A 17,917-nucleotide genomic window follows, 5' to 3' on the forward strand; every position below is an offset into this window, starting at 1 on the left:
GTATCATTTTCATAATCAGAATTTTAAATGAACATTACTAGTATAAAGAATTTATATCTAACATTCATGGTATGAGAATTAATCAAAACAATGTGACTGAAATATAATGAATTGTTATTGTATTTTTGGTATAAACATTATTCCTGTCCTTCAAAAGGCTAAATATATTTGTAGTAAAGAAAGAGTTTAAGTTTTTGTTTTCTGTACTTCTGTAACATGCGGATTTTTTTCTTTTGCATTTAAATGAGGCAATTGAAAATCTGTTCTCCATCACTGTTTATCACATTTTCACAAATCCCTGTTGGAAAAATTAGTTGCAATCATGAAAATGCTAAGAAAAATCTAATCTCTTCTCAACTAATTCCCTTGGGCTTAAAAAAAAAATTCAACACTAGGCTGTGTGATCTGAAAAGAACCTCCAGGGCAAAAGATTAAATTAGGAGCTCTGGTTTAGCTACCCAGCAAGACTGACATAGGATAGCCTTGCTACTGTTACAGTGGAAACAAAAGTGGAAAAAGAATAGAAAAACCTAGGCAGTTCATAATTAGACAAAGTGACTGGATGAATACAGCAACTTGTAAATGTTAAAAATACACAGGGCCCTAGCCAAATTATCTAGAAAATGCCACTTACTGTCTAAGGTTTTAAGTCAACATCTCCAAGTTGGCGCCAGAGGCTACTACCTGGCAATCCTATTTCTTTAAAAAAAGCATCGAGATCTTTTTTACACCATTGAAGCAGCAAGGCTAAGGGGGCCTCTTTCATGCATGGTTAGTGAATTCCAAGTGCTTCAGTTCCAAATTAAGTCACTTACTTCAGGGTTCCAGACAGTCTGGAACCCCAAAGTAAGCCCACCCTCCAGGTGGTACCTTGGTGTAAAGAAAAAAAGAACTTGAAAACTCAAAAGCACCCTACATTGGAAGGGCTTATTATCTTTCTTCCCCAACTATGGAACAGTCTAGGGAAATTAACCCTCTCATTTGTTAACCTCAATAACAGGCTTTAACAGATCTGTAGCCCTGGATGGCTCAGGTAATTGTCCTAATTAGTTTGGTATGGAGGGAGGCTTGGAGCTCGTCATTAAACCTAAAAGAAAAAAAATGAGTTTATGCCTTACAGATTTGACATATGGATTCCAGATGTTATGAAAAAAATGTTACTGCTAAGGCTTTTAGGCCACTTTTTGTAGTTAAGGAGAGGACTGGGGGAGAAAGCCTGAGGCAGAACATAGTAAAAAGAGAGGAAGGTCCTATTGACTATTAAAAACTGTGTGTGTGTGTGTGTGTGTGTGTGTGTGTGTGTGAGTGCTCATGCGTGTGCACATGTATGTGTGTCCCCAAACTGAAAACTAGGAAAAACTAGCAACAAGGTCTTAAAATACCCCTGGTACCTGAGCCTCAGAGGAGTTATGCCTGAGTTGACTTCCTTATAGCTTTGCTGGCAGACAAGTCACCTCCCTAATTGGAAGTGATTGTTATTTCATGGCAATTTCTCTCAAGAATTCTAAATTTAAACTGTTAATGCAAACTTCCCAGTGTCTTTGGGAAGGTTGCTAGAATTTTGGTACCATTTAGAAACAGAGACAGGTAATTATACCAGGAATACAGCTGCACTTTTACTTCAATGATAGGCACCAAATCCTTTATTTCTTCTTTTTCAGAAAATGGTAAACACAGGGAAAGGAACAGGAGTTCCAGACCCTGGGTACGAAAATATTACAGACACACAGGAAATGACTTTTCAAATCCAGCCTGTAAACCTGTCATTTCATGGGCTCGCCTGTGAGCCTAGAAAAGAGAAGCAAAGATCACAGAGAAGGCATTCCTATGTTATGGGAAGGCTGTACCCGATGATTTCTGGAGGCCTTCCCCAGTGCTATGATTTTAAACGCAAGCCATAATTTGAAATGTTAGAGAAAAGCCAATGAAATTTGAGGCAAAATTTGTGGCTTAAAGCTATCTTGTTTAAAACAATGTAGACTTTAAAAAACAAGTGAAAAGCTAAAATATATTTTTGGAAGGACAGGGATATATTCTCAGCCCTATTGCTTTAAGGTTTCAATTAAAAATACTCCAAATGTGATAAATAAGCCAACAATTCACTTTAATATGCATTAATCTTAAAACATTTACATATTGACTTTCCTTTATTAATCTATCTGAAAGATATTTTTGGTGTATTAAACAAATGCTTCACCTCTGGTTAGTGAACTAGTTTTGGATTCATTAATTCTCCAAATATTTATATTCTGAGTACCCTTCTAGGGGTAAGATCTTCTTTGAATGAAAAGGAGTTAAGTAGACAGGAATTAATCCATTCGTTCATTTCAGGCACTCCTTCTTCCCCTCCAGTGTGGTGAGGACTCTCACTGTGCCTGGAGCCAGAGCACCTGCCCTTCCCAGCACATCACTTAATTTCTCTGCGCCTCAGTTTTCTTCCTGGAAAAGTAGGGCTAGAAATAGCATGTACGTCATTGAATTAAATGAGCTAATACATGTAAAGCACCAAGGACAAGCCTGGCACAAAATAAGTACTCAGTAAATGTTGGCTATTCATTTGGAACTGAGCATGGGGAAAAGCAACATACAGGTACAGATACAGAGATAAAGAGAACAAGGTGCATAAAGGAGGGAACATTTGAACTGCTTCTTGGAGGATAATGGGGGCGGTTCACTAAGTAGATGAAGAAGGGCTAGGCCAAGTAAATGGTACAAGTGAAGGCACAGAATCATGAAACTAAATAGCATATCTGGGGAACCGTAAATGGTTCATTAGAGGCAAATTAAGAGTTGTGTGAGAATGAGAGAACCCTTAGGATTTACTGACCAAATGTGTGATAGGAAAGGAGGCAGAGGGCAGATATCTGAGTTGATGGTGATGTTATTAACCAGAAACAAAATATGAGAGGTGGTGTGGGCTATGACACAATGCGTGGTTTTAGATATACAGTATGTGAGGGGCCTTTGAGACCTAAAGGGAAATATACAATTGGATACACAAATCTGGGGGTGAAATCTGGCTGGAATCAATAACCAGTGTGGAGAATGAGAAGGAAACAACATAGGCTGCACTGGCATTCAAGGGCAGTTGGAAGAGGAGGAGCCAGAGAAAATAAACAGAGAAGAGAACCAAGGTAGTATGGGGCCCTGGAAGAAACCAAAGGAATAAAAAAGAGTTTCACATCAATTAGGATGTTTTTGACTGAAAATGACAGAAAACTTAACTGGTTTAAATTATCTAGATTTACTGGCCCCAAAAACTGAAAATACGGGTTTCTGGAATATCATCCCTAAAATGTGGGTGAGGAATTCAGTTTACCATCAATATTTAGCAGTTATATTGAGTGCCTATAATATGTCAGGCACTTTTCTATTGAATTAACAAAACAGGCAAAAAAGTGCCTCCTCTGGGAACCATATATACAAGTGATTCTTGGTATCTTCTTTTCTGCATTAAAACACAAATGTGATGTTTCAAATTGGGAAAACTAAGTGGAAGGAGATGAAGAGAGAAAGCTTTAGAATTTAATGAAAAGTCCAAAACATTGCTGAGAATTTAACACATTTTTTGTAGAACTGTCTAGAACTTCTGTACTAAGTGATAATGGAGGGGTAAGACAGGGGAGCAGTTCTGTTATGTATACAAAACTCTAAAATCCAAAATACCGCCAACGATACATTTCAAAGTTTTTAACCTAAATGGTTTTTGACTTAACAAATAGTTGTTAAATTCAGATTACCTGTAAGAATAATTACTTTTTTCAAAAATTTCCAGTAGGGCCTTGTATCTAACTTAATCACGTGGTAACTGATATTTTATATGTAGGTTGTGTCCAGACCTGCATTAGTCTTTCATATTTTAATTTAAAATATAATTTCCAATAAAAGAAAACCTGAGTCTTAGCCATTATATCCAACCGAACACTATCAGTCTCTCACATACTTGTCTCTTCCCAATGCCTTAATCCATTTGGACACTTGTCACTCTACTAGACTTAGATCTTTTTGAGTCAACTTGTACTCTATGTATCTATCCACCCTCCCCATGGTTACCAACATGATTTTGCTAAAATGAAGATAGCTCCTTTGTTCCTAACATAATACTTTGCACCAAAAAGCGCTCCATAAAACTTGCATGGAATAGATCGTAGTCTGAGCTCTGAAGCTAACTTATGGTGCATCTGCTTCATCTTTTTGGGCCTAGATTTCATTCTCTAATTTGGAAATGATAAAACCTACCTAATTAGGCTTTTGAAAAATAAAATGTTACTATGTGATTGGTCTGTGTGTACTCAAAAGCACTACAGAGCATTAAGAATTAAGATTAGAAAGTTGCAAGTTTGCAATGGCTAAAAAACTGTTAATTTTCTCAGTAATGTTCTTTGATTCCAATTAGAATGTTTTCCATAAAACTCTATAAACTTACTCTTTGAATTTTAAAATACGGCCCACAAATGCTTAGTTCTTTTCTCAAACTTTAGTTTTGTTCGAAAGGAAATCCTTCATACCTGATATGACTTAACTTCTTTATTCTAAAGATGAGGATACAATCAGAAATACCTATTTGATTCTCTAAAAAGGAAGCAATTTTGATGAGGATTTTCCTTACCTATATATATTTTTATAAGATTCTTCACTGGGTTTTCACTACCAAACAGCTCCTTACCTTAGTATCCACATGGACACTTAAACACGTTCCCAAGATATCTCTGAAAAGAATTCATTCTCTAATGTAGCAATAGATATAGAAAGTGACATGAAAGTCCACTTTCCAACCAAGAATATTTCTGTGGAAGGTGAAACAATCTACACGTAAGTGCATTTTCTCTTTCATTATACGGCCATATTTTGACAAGAAATCCAAGCTACTGATGGCTGAGATGGTTCCAAAATATTTCACCTCCTTCTTAGGTATACATCTCCAGCAGTTGCTTAATAACCCTACAAACATAGCCACTACCTGTCCTAAAACATCAAAACATACACTCTTCCCAAAAAAGCAGTATTTGTTATTCCTCTATTCTGTTACCTTCTAGAAATGAGGCTCAGAGCACCACTGGGGACTGCTGCAGTGAGCTTTTGTTCTATGTATTAAACTAATTGGTATGAGCTAGGAGGTGAACCAATTGGTGGTAAAGGGAGGTTGAAAAGATTTTTCAGATAGTGGCTTTTGTGTGTGGGGCTATGGTTTGCTTTCATGTTAATATTTTAATCTTGTAATATTTCAGTAACTTCTGAGATATCTGCTTTACCAATACATGTATCCAGACTATTTCTTGATTTCAGAATCACAGCCTCATAATTATAATTCATTTGTTTGGTTTGGTGTCACACTGGGGTCATGCTTTACCAGTTGATGCTTTAGTATATGATACCAAAGCCCTTCAAATTATTCACATACAAAGACTTCAACCTTTCTTGCTTTATTAATTACTTCAATATTAGGATTCATACATTAGTAAACCTAGAGTTAGACTAGGTTTACTAGATTAGCAGCTGCAGAATTGGTTTTTGTGAGTTTGATATATGGGAAACCATTATACCGTTACATTCCTTCTTCATTCCACAGAATACCATGGGTGGCACGCTTTTAATGACTTTTACAAATTTTAAGCTACTGGATCATGTTCCCAACTAAATAGATTTTATAGTTTTTCAAATGCTGGCATCTAGTATGGGATAAAATAATTGGACTAAGGTTTTTCTTAATACTCGAAGACTAATATCTTTTTCATATTTCATACACAAGAAATGTATATAGTGTCCTGTAATTAACTCTTGTCTCTTAAAGGCGTTAAGAATCAAAAAAGACAGATGCAGTACACATTTTCTTTTTTATTGTTCAAAATGTTACAAATAATGGCACTACATTTTGGACTTTATAAGTCAAATCAAAGATTATCTTCATGACTACAACCTCACTAATTTTTCTTGATTATTACTATATGCAAAGCATTAAAATAGGAGCTGCATAGAGAAAACATGTAGGGTTGTCAAATAAAATACAAGATGCTTTGTTAAATCTGAATTTCAGATGAATGAATTTTTAGTATGTTTTAAATATTACATATACTAAAATGTTATTTATCTAAAATTCCAACTTAACTACACATTCCGTACTTTTATCTGTGATATCTGGCAACACTTTGTAGAAGATCCTATCTTCAGGAAAACTTACTATTTAACAGGAAAATTAATGCATTTTCATAATATGAGGCATATATGATACATGCAGTATTATAAATGATCAGGTGACGAAAGGATCTCCACTACCATAGAAGGGTACCTGGAAGAAATGCCAATTACAATTCCTAACTTTTGATTAGTAGATAGGTGGTTTAGTATGATTTTAGAGTTCAAGGGTCGTGAGTTAAATCCCAAATTCACTGCTCACTAGCTGTGTAATCTTGGATAAATTAATCTCTTTATTATTGTGAAATGAGACTACTAATACCTACTGTACTAGGCTGTTTGGGGATCAGAGATAATGTATACAAATACGCAAAGCACTGGGATCACAGGAGGCACTCCCTAAATGGAATTACCTACTACTAAAACATCACGTGGCAAAGAGGGTATCTGTCAAAGACAAATATTCAAATGTTAATGTTCTACAGTAATGGCAATATTGAATAAGTAATTTTATTTCCATGATCTATTTACACTGTACAAACACTGTGAAAAGCACCCTACGAGTTCACAGGACATTACAATATATTTACTTTAAAAATATATTCCTTTATAAAAGGTTCATAGAACACTGACAAGTCAACATGTGACAAAACTCTTAAAGCACGTCACTAATTTTGTGATAGCAAGAATGCTTCCAAATGATATCAATTTCACAATCACAAGTCACCATTTGAGTTTTAAATACATACAAGTTTTAAATAAAAAGTGAATTCCACAGTGGAAAGTTCCTGCAGCAATACTTATTAGTTGGTTAACATGTACTTTCATGGAGATGTTGTTTCATAATAATTTACAATATCAACTTATCTGCCAAAAAAAAAATCAGTAAGTTTTACAGTCCCAAAATTCTTATTTGTTTTCTACTTTTTCTTCTTTATTGGTTCTCCTGGTTCTACTTTGCGCTTTTTAGAAGTATGCTCATCTTTTTCATCATCTTTAAACAGGAAAGGAAGAGTTTCAATCAGTAATTTAAAAAGAATGTTAAACATTAAGCAAAAATTAACTTTTAGAACTCTGATTTTAAAGTTCAGTAAAAATATATTTTTTTCAATTGTAATGTCATGCAAAATTCAGTGACCCTTTAGTGCTATATTAAGGTAGCTTAAAATAAAAAGCTATTTCCAAATATTCTATAACACACACTGTATATATTTAAATATATAATCTATACTTTGTACGAATGGAACACATTTATTAAAAAAAAAAAAGATAGCAACTTAACCAAAACATTATTTAAGTGGCTAACAGTTGTTCTTTTCTTTCCAATCAGCTTTCCCTCCCCGCAAAAACAACTCCCCTATCTTATGCACCTTATAGATTGTAGTTAAAAAAGTAACTTGCAAGTAGACGTTTCACTGAAAGTGCATTTTCAATTTTGGCCTGTGTAGTTAGTTCTATTCCTCCCACCATCTTCCCCTCCATTCCTAGGAGAATTTTCCAATGGCAACAGAAAAACAGACATCTTCCCTCCTTTATATTTTGAAGTGGGAGGATAGAGAAAAACCTTACACTAAATCTATGTCCTTTTAAACTTCAGAATGTTATTAGTGTCTGTAGCCACAGAAAATTTCCAATTTATAAAAATGTCAAACCTGAAAAAGTTGACCCTTTTATTCAATTAAAAAAAAATCCAACTACATGTTTCAATGAAACACAGGGTAGCACAGACCAGCTGCTAATTTCCCACCTCACTGAACAAATGTATGGTTTTATTTTAAGAACTCCATGTAGATGGAATAAATAACATGTAGAAGATGTTATGATTTATAAAACATAAATTTAAGCACATTACTGAATTCATTGTAGTTTTGACTTTATTTTCTCAATCAATAGATACTCATAGTTTAACAACTATCATATGGTGGCCTATAAATTATTTTGATGTTGAAAGAGTCCTTCGTATTAACAAATTTGGAAAGGCACTTATATCAGATCATAAACTATGGAGGAAACCATAAACCTTCACTTTCTTTCTGCTAACTGTACCATAAGCAGAATATCTCTTTTGTTGATATGAACAATAATTAGTATCAACAGCAGGTGATGCATCTTCATCTTTGAACACAGCATGGTGATGTTATTCATATATTTCATTAAGCACTGTGGACTTATGTAGCCAGTAAGATAAAAGATAATTCAGATCAATGAATCATCCCAGGAATTTACAAAACAAAGTTTTAATCAGTAATTTATCATGTATACACAAAAATAATGGCTCTATAAACCAACTATATGACATACAGCTCGAACAAACCAAGGCCTTTATTTTGTAATTAGAATTTAATTATCATCATGCTTGACTTTTGAGATTATTTTCAGTACTAATAAAAAATTAAAATTACTTTCTAAATCTACTAGAAAATCCACTGTTAACATATATTAAAAAGATAATCTTAAGATATTTCTGCTTTTAATCTGTTAAAAGTAAATTTACTGAATAACAACAAAAATACAAATTCCTAAGTTTGGAAAAATAACTTATCAGTGGTTTTAACTGAAGAACTAATGCCACCTAGCGATATAACAAGGCATTACCTTAGAAACCAGAGCAGGAAAACAAAAAACACCTGAACCCAGAAACGTTGAGTTTCTACTCTGTGCCATGTACTACAGATGCACTAGTAAGGAAAGCTCTATTATGGATTTCATATCACTGGAGATAAATAAATTTAAATTATTAATACAAACTTTCTAAATTAAAAAAAGCATTAGCTACTTTAGCTAAGCTTTCATGATTAATTACATGTTAATAAAGCTATAATTAATATCTAAGTATCGCTGATCTACATTTACAACCACTAAACAAGAGGTGCTAAAAAGTAGCAAGACTCAATGAAGAGTTTTCAATCTTTCCCACCTCCTCCTTTAAAATATCTGGAAGAAGTTAACTGGCTAAAAAGACAAAGGGGCAGAAAATGGAAAGGAAAAGTAAAAGTGAAGTAATCTGATAATCTAAAAATTTAGATAATTTAAGAATGTGGGGTTTCTAATACAAGATATTTTACAAATTTAAAAAAATGGAGAGTAAAAAAGATGTCAGAAAAATCGATTTTACAGTGACTTTGTGAACATGCTATACGAGTCCGAAATGGCAAAATCACTTCAAAAAAGGTAGGTACTTATGGTTATTAAAGATTTCAGAATTATCTTCTAATCTTCAGATCCAGCTTTAAACTGGTTGAATGTTGCTGGATCCTTTTTTTTTTTTGCTATTGCTACCACTTTCTGATGGAGGACTGTCATATGAGCAAAAGGTCAGAAATTATGTATGGTAATAGTGATAATGTTTGCCACATATTTGGAAGTTCTTCTATTTGAACTCAATAAACGACCTGGAAAAAAAAAAAAGGTAATTCTTTCCACTTGTCTGTCCTGGATATATGATCCTAGACTTTCTCAGAGAGGAAGAAAGGAGAGCATCAGTGTATGGTACCCACTAGTAAGAATATCAACTCTAGTGGTCTTAGTGCCATTCTTCTTACAGCATAGTTCTCAAGCACTCTAGCTTGAACACATCAAGTGTGAATCCCAGTTTAAAAAGGCATCATTTCCACTTAAAGATCTGAGTTTGTAAAGGTACCTATTTTAGAGCTTGCCATTTTCTTGTTTTCTGACCTCAGACAAGTCACATGAGCTCTCATTTCCACACTTCCCTATCCTCTTCCAACAAGGTGTTGTAAGGATTAAAGAGAACTTATGCAAAAGAGCTTTTTATTAATTATATAACATATAACACAATATGAAGTATTTTAAATGTCCCCTTCATTTGGCATCTCCAAAAAGATGTCATTTACAGAAGATGTGTCTTCCTTCATTACTGACTTCTAATCTACATTGGGAAATCAGTGAAAGAAATGAAAAGCCAAGCAGAATCAAAACTGGAGTAATTACTAGTTAGTTGTTACCCTTTCTCTTCAAACAAACAAAACTCTCTTCATAATTGCAAAAGGAGCTAAGTAGGTAGCCCTTGCATTATGGTAAGATCAGAAATCTGTTCAACAAAAATGGTACACCCTTTCATTAAACTGACAGTCCAAAATAGCCCAATTCTGCAACTGTCCATTGAATACTTACGATGTATATTACAAACTGTGATACAAACATAAATAAGACCTGGACTCTGCTGTTTAAGGAACTCATTTTCATAAAAGAGATAGACTTACAAACAACTAATCACATAAAAGGTGGTAAGTGCAACCAACAGCATTAGAACACACAAGGTACAGAGAAACAATTTGAGGGAGGTGATATCTGAAATTTTTCTCTTCTTGAGTCCGATTTTGAAGGATGAATGAGTCTGCCAGCCAAAGAGGGAGGAAAGAACATTCCAGACCAAGGTACAACATATATTGAAAGGCATGGAACTATAAAATGGCATGGTCTATTCGGTTTTGAATTTTAAGATCTTAAAGTGCTAGAAAGGGGGTCATGTGAAGTGAGGGTGGAGAGAAATGCAGGGCCTATTGTAAAAGGCTTTGACTCTATGCTGTTGGTGAAAGGTGTTAAGCAGGTGAGTTTCATAGTCAGGTGTGACTTTTAGAAAGTGAACACTGGCTGCAGTGTGAAGGATGGAAGTGAGGGATAAACATGTAAAAGCAGAGATTACTATGATTACTTACAGTCCAAGTAAGTGATGAAGTTACATAAACGAAGGCAAGACAACCAAGCCATTATTCTCCTATTATTATTTTTAATTACTATATAGTAATACTCAGTTTAATTCTTTTTGTAATACTAATTTTGGCTCTAAAGCACAACTGTTTTATTACAAAATGAAACCTTTAGCACTTTGCAGCTGTAATCACAAGACTAATAATTAACTGTACTGTTCTAATAATAGGGCACCATATACCACATACACTACTTACTGGTTGAGATATCAGATTTCACCTTAAAGCCTGGATAATTTATGATCTTTCACTAAAATACAGCAAATACTACTGGTTGAGATATCATAGCTTCGAAGCTGACTACATACTATCTTTCTCAAAAAACACAGCAAAAAGTATTCAAAGACCAGCGTAATCAGTCTGCTAACTCGCTAGATTTAAATTTCCTTGACTATCTCGATCTTTTTGAACTCACCACAGGGACCAAAAGCTATTACCACCAGAGTCTGACTCTCCTTACCTGATTCCACTGTCTCCTCCCCTTCCGGTAGAAGCCTAGCTTTCTTAACGTTCTGTGGGGCATCATCACCATTGTCCTCATATACGTTAGACCATTTTATTGCCATATCCAGCTCTGGAGGGGGAGGTTTCTTCTCCGTAGTGTAGGTCTCCGGAGGTGGTACATAGTTTGACTTCCATATTTTGAATTCTTTTGGAGGCTGTTAAGCAAACACATTAAGAGGCACTGTGACGAACCGAGGTTCCTGTAATCGGTATGGGCACATGCACCTCCCTGCCGTTCGCTTATCATTCAGGCTGACTTCTTTTAAGGTATAAAGATATATTTTTCCATCAAAATCACAATACTGTTAAATGAAAAGCCAAAGGGTTCCCTATACGAATAAAGCTAATAACTTTTAATTACCAAAGAAGAATCCAGTCTCAGAGATACTACGCCAAGGCTGACCCCTTCAGGAGGCTGCAGCAGACACTGTCTTGGAGGCAGCACAGCAGGCACTTCGACTTCAAAGGGAAGGGGTCTCGGGGAGAAGCTGCAGCAGGGGGCGGGAGGATCACCGTTAGTCCTCACCGCACAAGGTCAGGGCACCGAGCGCGGGAGGTTTGGCTCTCCTCACAAGGGGCGGGGCTGCGGGTCGGATCTGACACCCACCAGGCTGGGGGAGGGGGCCCGGGCTCCCCAGGGCTGGAGATGGGAGAGGGTGGTACAGCATCCTGCAGGGGGTGACTGTGTGTGGCGGAACGGACAGCCGGCCTCCAGGAGGCAGCTCAGAAGGAAGGGGGCGGAGGATGGGACCAAGATCGATAAACGGGGTAGGAAACCTCACCTCCTCAGGCGCCTTGACGACGTGCCTTTCCCAGTCTATCTGTTTGTTGAGCGGATTGTAGAGAAAGGCCGGGCGCGTCACGCTCCGGAATAGTTCGTCGGGTCCCGGCAGCCGCTTCTCGGTATTGTTTCCGCAGCCGCCTGCTGACTTCGTCGGATCCGAAGCCCTGCGACTCGTCTCCTCCGGCTCGCTGTTATCCTCCTCGCCCGAGGAGCCTGAGCTGCTGCTCCCATAAGCCGCGAAATAGCTCAGAGGATCTTTCTCTTCGGAGGCCATGACGGCTACGCGAGAAGACCGAGGGCTCCACCGGAAGCCGGAAGTTGTTCCAGGTCCCGCCCCACGGTTGGCCCCGCCCCAAGACTCGCAGATAATCTCAGGCCCTGCGCCCCCTGGGGGCTGTGCTGAGCTACTGCTCCCCCGCTGTTGGACTGCTGTGGGCGATTCCGCGCACATTCCCAAAGAGGAGCTTCTTTTGTTCATTCAGGAGGTGCCCTGAGAAGAAATAGGTCCTGAGTCAGTGGTCCTAACCAAACTTTCAGCATTCAGTAAGAATTCATTAAAGGCACAGAAGAGCCACCTCACTTTAGCTTTTGCCCAGAGAGACCAGGATTTCTTCCCTATTCTGCTGCAGCTATTAAAAAAAAAATTAGTGTGCTTCCCTCAGTCGTCATGCAAGACCTCTAAGAGTGGTGCACTCAACAAGTCACAAACAAAATCCTCGCCTGGTTGACCTCATTCCAGTGCACTCTGAGCAACTTCTTTGATGAAATTCTTCCTGGATTGCATCCCACCACTCTGGGGTCCTCCAAACTCTCTGGTTTCTCATTGTCAGCCTCCTTCCATGCCTGCTTTGCTCTGTATAGTCCTTAAACTTGGTGTTTCTCAGGATATTATTGTCTTCTCAGGATATTAAGTTTGTAGAGGGTGTTACAAAGTTAAATATCAGCCTGACCCTTTTTGATGGCATTATCTACCTTATTCTTGTGACTCTCAAATCTGTGGCTCTGCAATCTTTCTCCTCCAACCTCTGGACCAAACCTCCACCTGGCTCTTAAACTTTCTATGTGGACATCCTGCTTAGGTCTCAAACTCATATTTAAAGGATGAGTAACTTGTTTTTCCATAAAACTTGCTTCTGCATTTGCCTTTCTTCTTGGTAAATGACATAACCATGTGCCTAGTCCCCAGGGAAACAAAATCCTTGACTCCTCTCCTGAACTAAGAGGGAATGATAGCCAAATGAAAGTGATGAAGTTGGCATCAGTGTAAACATTCACACACCCCACTTAAGGATGCCTCCTTATTTACACAACACATTAATCTCTGGGAGTCTGTTTTATTCACTCCTCTTTCCTAGTCCTATTGCACAGGGATACTCAACCCCCTGGCTACAGACTGGCACTGTTCTGTGGCCTGTTAGGAACCAGGCCATACAGCAGGAGGTGAGTGGCAGGCAAGCAAGTGAAGCTTCATCTGTATTTGTAGCAGCTCCCCAGTGCTAGCATCACCACCTCAGCTCCACTTTAGATCATTAGATTCTCATAGGAGCAGGGGTTCCTGGTGCCAAAAAGTCTGGGGACTGCTGCTATAGCACAATACCTGTGAGCTTCTTGAGGGCAGGAGTTGGATTGTGCTTTGTTCATTCCTATATTCCTAGTACCCAGCTCAGTGCCTGTCACTAAATAGATAAATCAATAAACATTTTGTAATTTATGAGGATGTAGGTATAGAAAGTGCTTTTTGATTTTTTTCTATCCAAGTATTATGTTGATAGAGAAAAAGGATGGTCCCAAAGTGCAAAGTTTGGGAGCCCATCCTCACTTGACACCAATTGCAAGTTTGTGGGTCCCCCAAACACCTCAGGTTTGATTTGGTAGGACTCATAAAACTCACTGAAAGCTATTTTACTCATGGCTATGGTTTATTACAGAAAAAAGATACAGCTTAAAGTCAGTCAAGAGAAGAGGTGCATGGGGCAGAGTCCCAGAGACTTCCACATGCAGAGCTTCCAGTGAAGGTGTAGACAGTACTAACTTCTTGCAGCAAAGATATGTGACAATATACATGGAGTGTTGCCAAACAGGGAAGCTCATCTGAGCCTTGATGTCCTGAGTTTTTATTGGGGCTTGGTCATGTACATGTAGTTGATTCCCACATGGCTGACCTCAGTCTCCAGCCCTTCCAGTGGTCAAGTTCATACAGTGTAACCCAAAGCCCCAGAGCATAACATTTTGGGGGGATACAGTATGTCTTGAAAATGTATGCAAATGTTATACTAGTCCCTAATGTAGCTTTTATTGTAATAAACAAAATATTTTAAATTAGTTATCATTGAGTAAAACTGACACTTTAAGAAGATAACCACATTTATCCTATGGCTTCTAAAACTGGACTACTCTTGAGTGCCTCTGATTTTGGGGTACCCAATTTGAATAACATGAGTCCCTGATATCTAAGTCACAACAGCCTCCATGGAACCAAGTCCAAGGGCCACTTCTTACTTGACCTTTTAACAAGATAGGCCTGTTTCTTGAAACACTTTGCCCCCCATCTTTCACTAGATCATGCACTTTCATTCTCTTCCTATCTCATAGGGCCCTTTCGATTTCTTCTGTTGCCTTCTTCTCTGTCTTACCTTTATATGTGAAAGCTCAGGGTCAGCCCTGGGCCTTCTTCTCTTTTCTATCAACCCTCCATTTTTAGGTGCTTTTTATGAGGTCCATGGTTTTAAATATATACATTTGCTAATAATTCCCATATTTATATAACCAGTCCAGAATTCCCTGATCACCAAACTCCTCTATCCAATTTCCAACTTCAACTCCTAATAAGTCCCTCAAACTTAACATATTTGTGGTAGATTATCTACTAAGATTTTTTACCCTGTGCATGTATGCCACTTCTTCCATCAAGAGGTAGAGAATATTTCCTCTCTTTGAATCTGGGCTGGCCTTGTGACTTGCCTGGTGAACAGAATGCTTCCACTTTTGTTCTCTTGGGAGCCCTGAGCCACAATGTAAAGATGTCCAGCTGCCTTGCTGAAGATAACATGAAGAGAGAACCCCAGCCAGCTCCTAGCTAGTTTGTTCATGCTAGGTAAGGCACCAGATATGTGTGTGAAGTCATCTGGAATCATCTAGCCACAGTTGAGGTTTTAGAAATTTCCAGATAATCCTAGAATGGGCCATTAGAAAAACTAGGGAGCTAAATCCAGCCCAATTTGTAGAATCATGAACACATATATTGTTGTTATTTTAAGCCATTAAATTTTGGGGTGGTGTGTTATGCAGCAATAGATAACTGAAAAATGTGTCCAAAATAGAACTCTTCATTCCCTACCCTCAATATTTCCCACTTCCCACACTTTCCCCCATCTCTTTAAATCGCACTATTATTAATCAGGTGCTCAGGACAAAAGTCGGAAAGTCTTGTCATTTTAAGTTTAAAATATATTCAAAATCCAAACACTTTTTACCAATTCTACCTCTACTATCCTCATCTTTTGCCTAAACAATTATAATAGTCTTATTTATTTTTTCTTGCTAATTTTCCTTAACATTTAATAATCTTTAAAATTAGTTCAGATTCATGCATTGCATTTAGTGGTCATGTCTCTTAGTCTCCTTCAACCTAGAATAATTTGTCTTTAACTTTCATAACCTTGCTATTTGGAAGATTCTAGGTGTTATTGTATAGAAGATGCCTCAATTTGAGTTTGCCTGATGTTTCCTAATAATTAGATTCAGGTTGTGAATCTTTGACAGGAATATCCTGGAAGTGGTGGTGTGTTCTCATTGCATTCCTTCAGGAGGCGTGGGATTTCAATTAGCTTAGTATTGATAATTTTAACTTTGATTTTTTTGTTTAAGGTGGTATCCCCTAGGCTTCTCTACTATAAAGTTATTTTTTCCTCCTTTGTAATGTATAAGTATTTTGTAGGGAGGTACTTTGAGATTATGTCAATATCCCATTCTTCATCACATTATTTATTTCTATTAGCATTGACTCATGGTTTCCTATTTTGTCCAATTTGTTGTAATACATTATTATTTTGATGTTGAAATTGTCCCATATTTGGCCTGTGGGAGCCCCTCCAAATTGGCTTCTGTGCCCTTTGGACATGCCCCACCATTATTTGAACACTTGCTTGCTTTCTGGCACAAGATATTCCAGGCTTATCTTATACTTTGCCCTAGCATTAGACATTTTGCCAAGGAACTATGATTCCTGTTAATAGAGATTGGTATTTAAAAACCAAAACCTACATCCTTGGTGTGCTCATTGCTAATGAAGTGTTAATGTTTCAGGTCCTCTCGGTGGACAAAATTAGAGAATGTACTTATTTCTCTATCTATTGAAAACCTTGAGTTCACACAGATACCTCTAATCTTAATCCAATACTACAGGATTCCTTTTAGTTTTCTCTTTCCATATTTGTAACTCTGTTTTCCAACATTGAGAAATCTGGCTCCCATTATCCCAGTCCTGAAATATGCAGCCATCCTTCCATTATTGCTGCTGGCCCTTCCCTCATGTGGATGTCCTGCTTACACTACTTTGGATCTGACATACTACATTAGACTGCCCTTCTACAGAAGCTGTCCTCACCCTGTTCCTACTTTCTCTTTCAGGCTCTGATTTTGAACAACTCCATAGACACCTTCACCAGCTCGGCTCTGACACCTTTTAAGTGGACACCCTACTCTAGGCCCTAACACTCTTCTAAGCCATGTCTACACCCTTCTTATTGCTCTCAGGCTGTGACAGCCCATACCAGGCCACCCATCTGTAGTGATATTCTCATTCCATTTGAGTCTCAAACCTCTATACCCCCACCCCACCTCATACCATCTATATCCTGTTCAGCCTCCTACACTCCTCCATCTGGACCCGTACTACATCCCCCAAGCCCTACTGGTGCATGTACTTACCATGCATGTCCCCACATAACAGCTTGTGGATTGAATTGTCAAACAGTACAGAGAATGAAAGGAAAGGTTAGAGAAGGGAAAGAGGAACACAGAGTTGAAATGTTGCAATGACTCCTCTCTCCTCTTCCATCCCATCCCCCTCCAATATTCTCCATATAGCAGCCACACTGAACTTTTAAAACAAATCAGATTATACCACTCCCTTGTTTAAACCCTCTGTTTCCCACCTTTGAAATCCAAACTTCTGACAATGGTCTGTAAGCCCTTCTGTATCTGATTCTCACTATCTGTAAAATCTCATCTCAATCCAGGCTCCTGAGTTCTCTAATCTTATGTTGCAGTCACACAGGCCTATGTGGTCATCAATAACTCATTCTTGCCTTAGGACTTTTGCACTTGGTGTTACTTCTGCCTGAACTTTCCCATAGAACTTCATGCACCTAGCTCCTTCCTTATGCTTTAGGTCTCAGCTCAAATGATACATGCTCTGAGAGGATTTCCTTCTTAATGCTATCAATACTTTTTCCTTTTTAGTTCATATATGCCCTATTTTATATAAATGGCAACTAGAAATATTTGGCTTTATTTCTATTTTCCAACTGTGAGTTCTATAAAACACACTTTAATCACTCTATCTCTAGCACCTAGAATAATAAGTACCAGATAATTATTGAATTAATGAGTCAAAAAAATACATAATCTCCATTCTTACCTTTCTGCCATTTAAGAAATGTTAGTGAGAGAACATGGAGCTGTGGATGGAGCATTGATTGGAGTCAAACAACCCTGAATTTTAATCCTAAAGAGCTGTGTGATTTTGAGTCATTTACTTCACCCT

The 17,917-nt window shown here is 37.6% G+C and overlaps 1 protein-coding gene across 3 annotated transcripts; it reads right to left on the reverse strand.

The window, feature by feature from the left end:
- Positions 1 to 5,815: 5,815 nt before the first annotated feature.
- Positions 5,816 to 12,475, reverse strand: CUNH1orf52 (chromosome unknown C1orf52 homolog). Of its 3 annotated transcripts, XR_005647758.1 has the most exons (4): positions 12,149 to 12,467; positions 11,728 to 11,854; positions 11,323 to 11,521; positions 5,816 to 7,126 (listed from the first exon to the last, which is right to left on the reverse strand). XR_005647758.1 is itself a non-coding variant. In XM_039838724.1 (3 exons), the coding sequence occupies exons 1-3, from the start codon at positions 12,422 to 12,424 to the stop codon at positions 7,053 to 7,055; spliced, it is 549 nt and encodes a 182-aa protein (XP_039694658.1). In that variant the 5' UTR covers positions 12,425 to 12,473; the 3' UTR covers positions 5,816 to 7,052. The 3 variants fall into 3 exon arrangements, 2 of the variants coding, with proteins under 2 accessions (XP_039694658.1, XP_039694659.1); XM_039838724.1 differs by lacking the exon at positions 11,728 to 11,854 and having other exon boundaries at positions 12,149 to 12,473; XM_039838725.1 differs by lacking the exons at positions 5,816 to 7,126; positions 11,728 to 11,854 and adding an exon at positions 7,985 to 10,021 and having other exon boundaries at positions 12,149 to 12,475.
- Positions 12,476 to 17,917: the final 5,442 nt, after the last annotated feature.

Source organism: Pteropus medius, unplaced genomic scaffold (genome assembly GCF_902729225.1).
Source record: "Pteropus medius unplaced genomic scaffold, Ma_sr-lr_union100, whole genome shotgun sequence".
In the NCBI taxonomy this organism is placed as follows: Eukaryota; Metazoa; Chordata; class Mammalia; order Chiroptera; family Pteropodidae; genus Pteropus; species Pteropus medius.

Excerpts from the sequence above, each read along its gene's own strand:
- CUNH1orf52 (XM_039838724.1), bottom strand. The coding sequence starts at position 12,424 with ATGGCCTCCGAAGAGAAAGATCCTCTGAGCTATTTCGCGGCTTATGGG. Across the intron at positions 11,522-12,148 it reads TCGTCAAGGCGCCTGAGGAG|CCTCCAAAAGAATTCAAAAT; the intron begins GTGAGGTTTCCT and ends TTTGCTTAACAG. Across the intron at positions 7,127-11,322 it reads GGAGGAGACAGTGGAATCAG|ATGATGAAAAAGATGAGCAT; the intron begins GTAAGGAGAGTC and ends TCCTGTTTAAAG.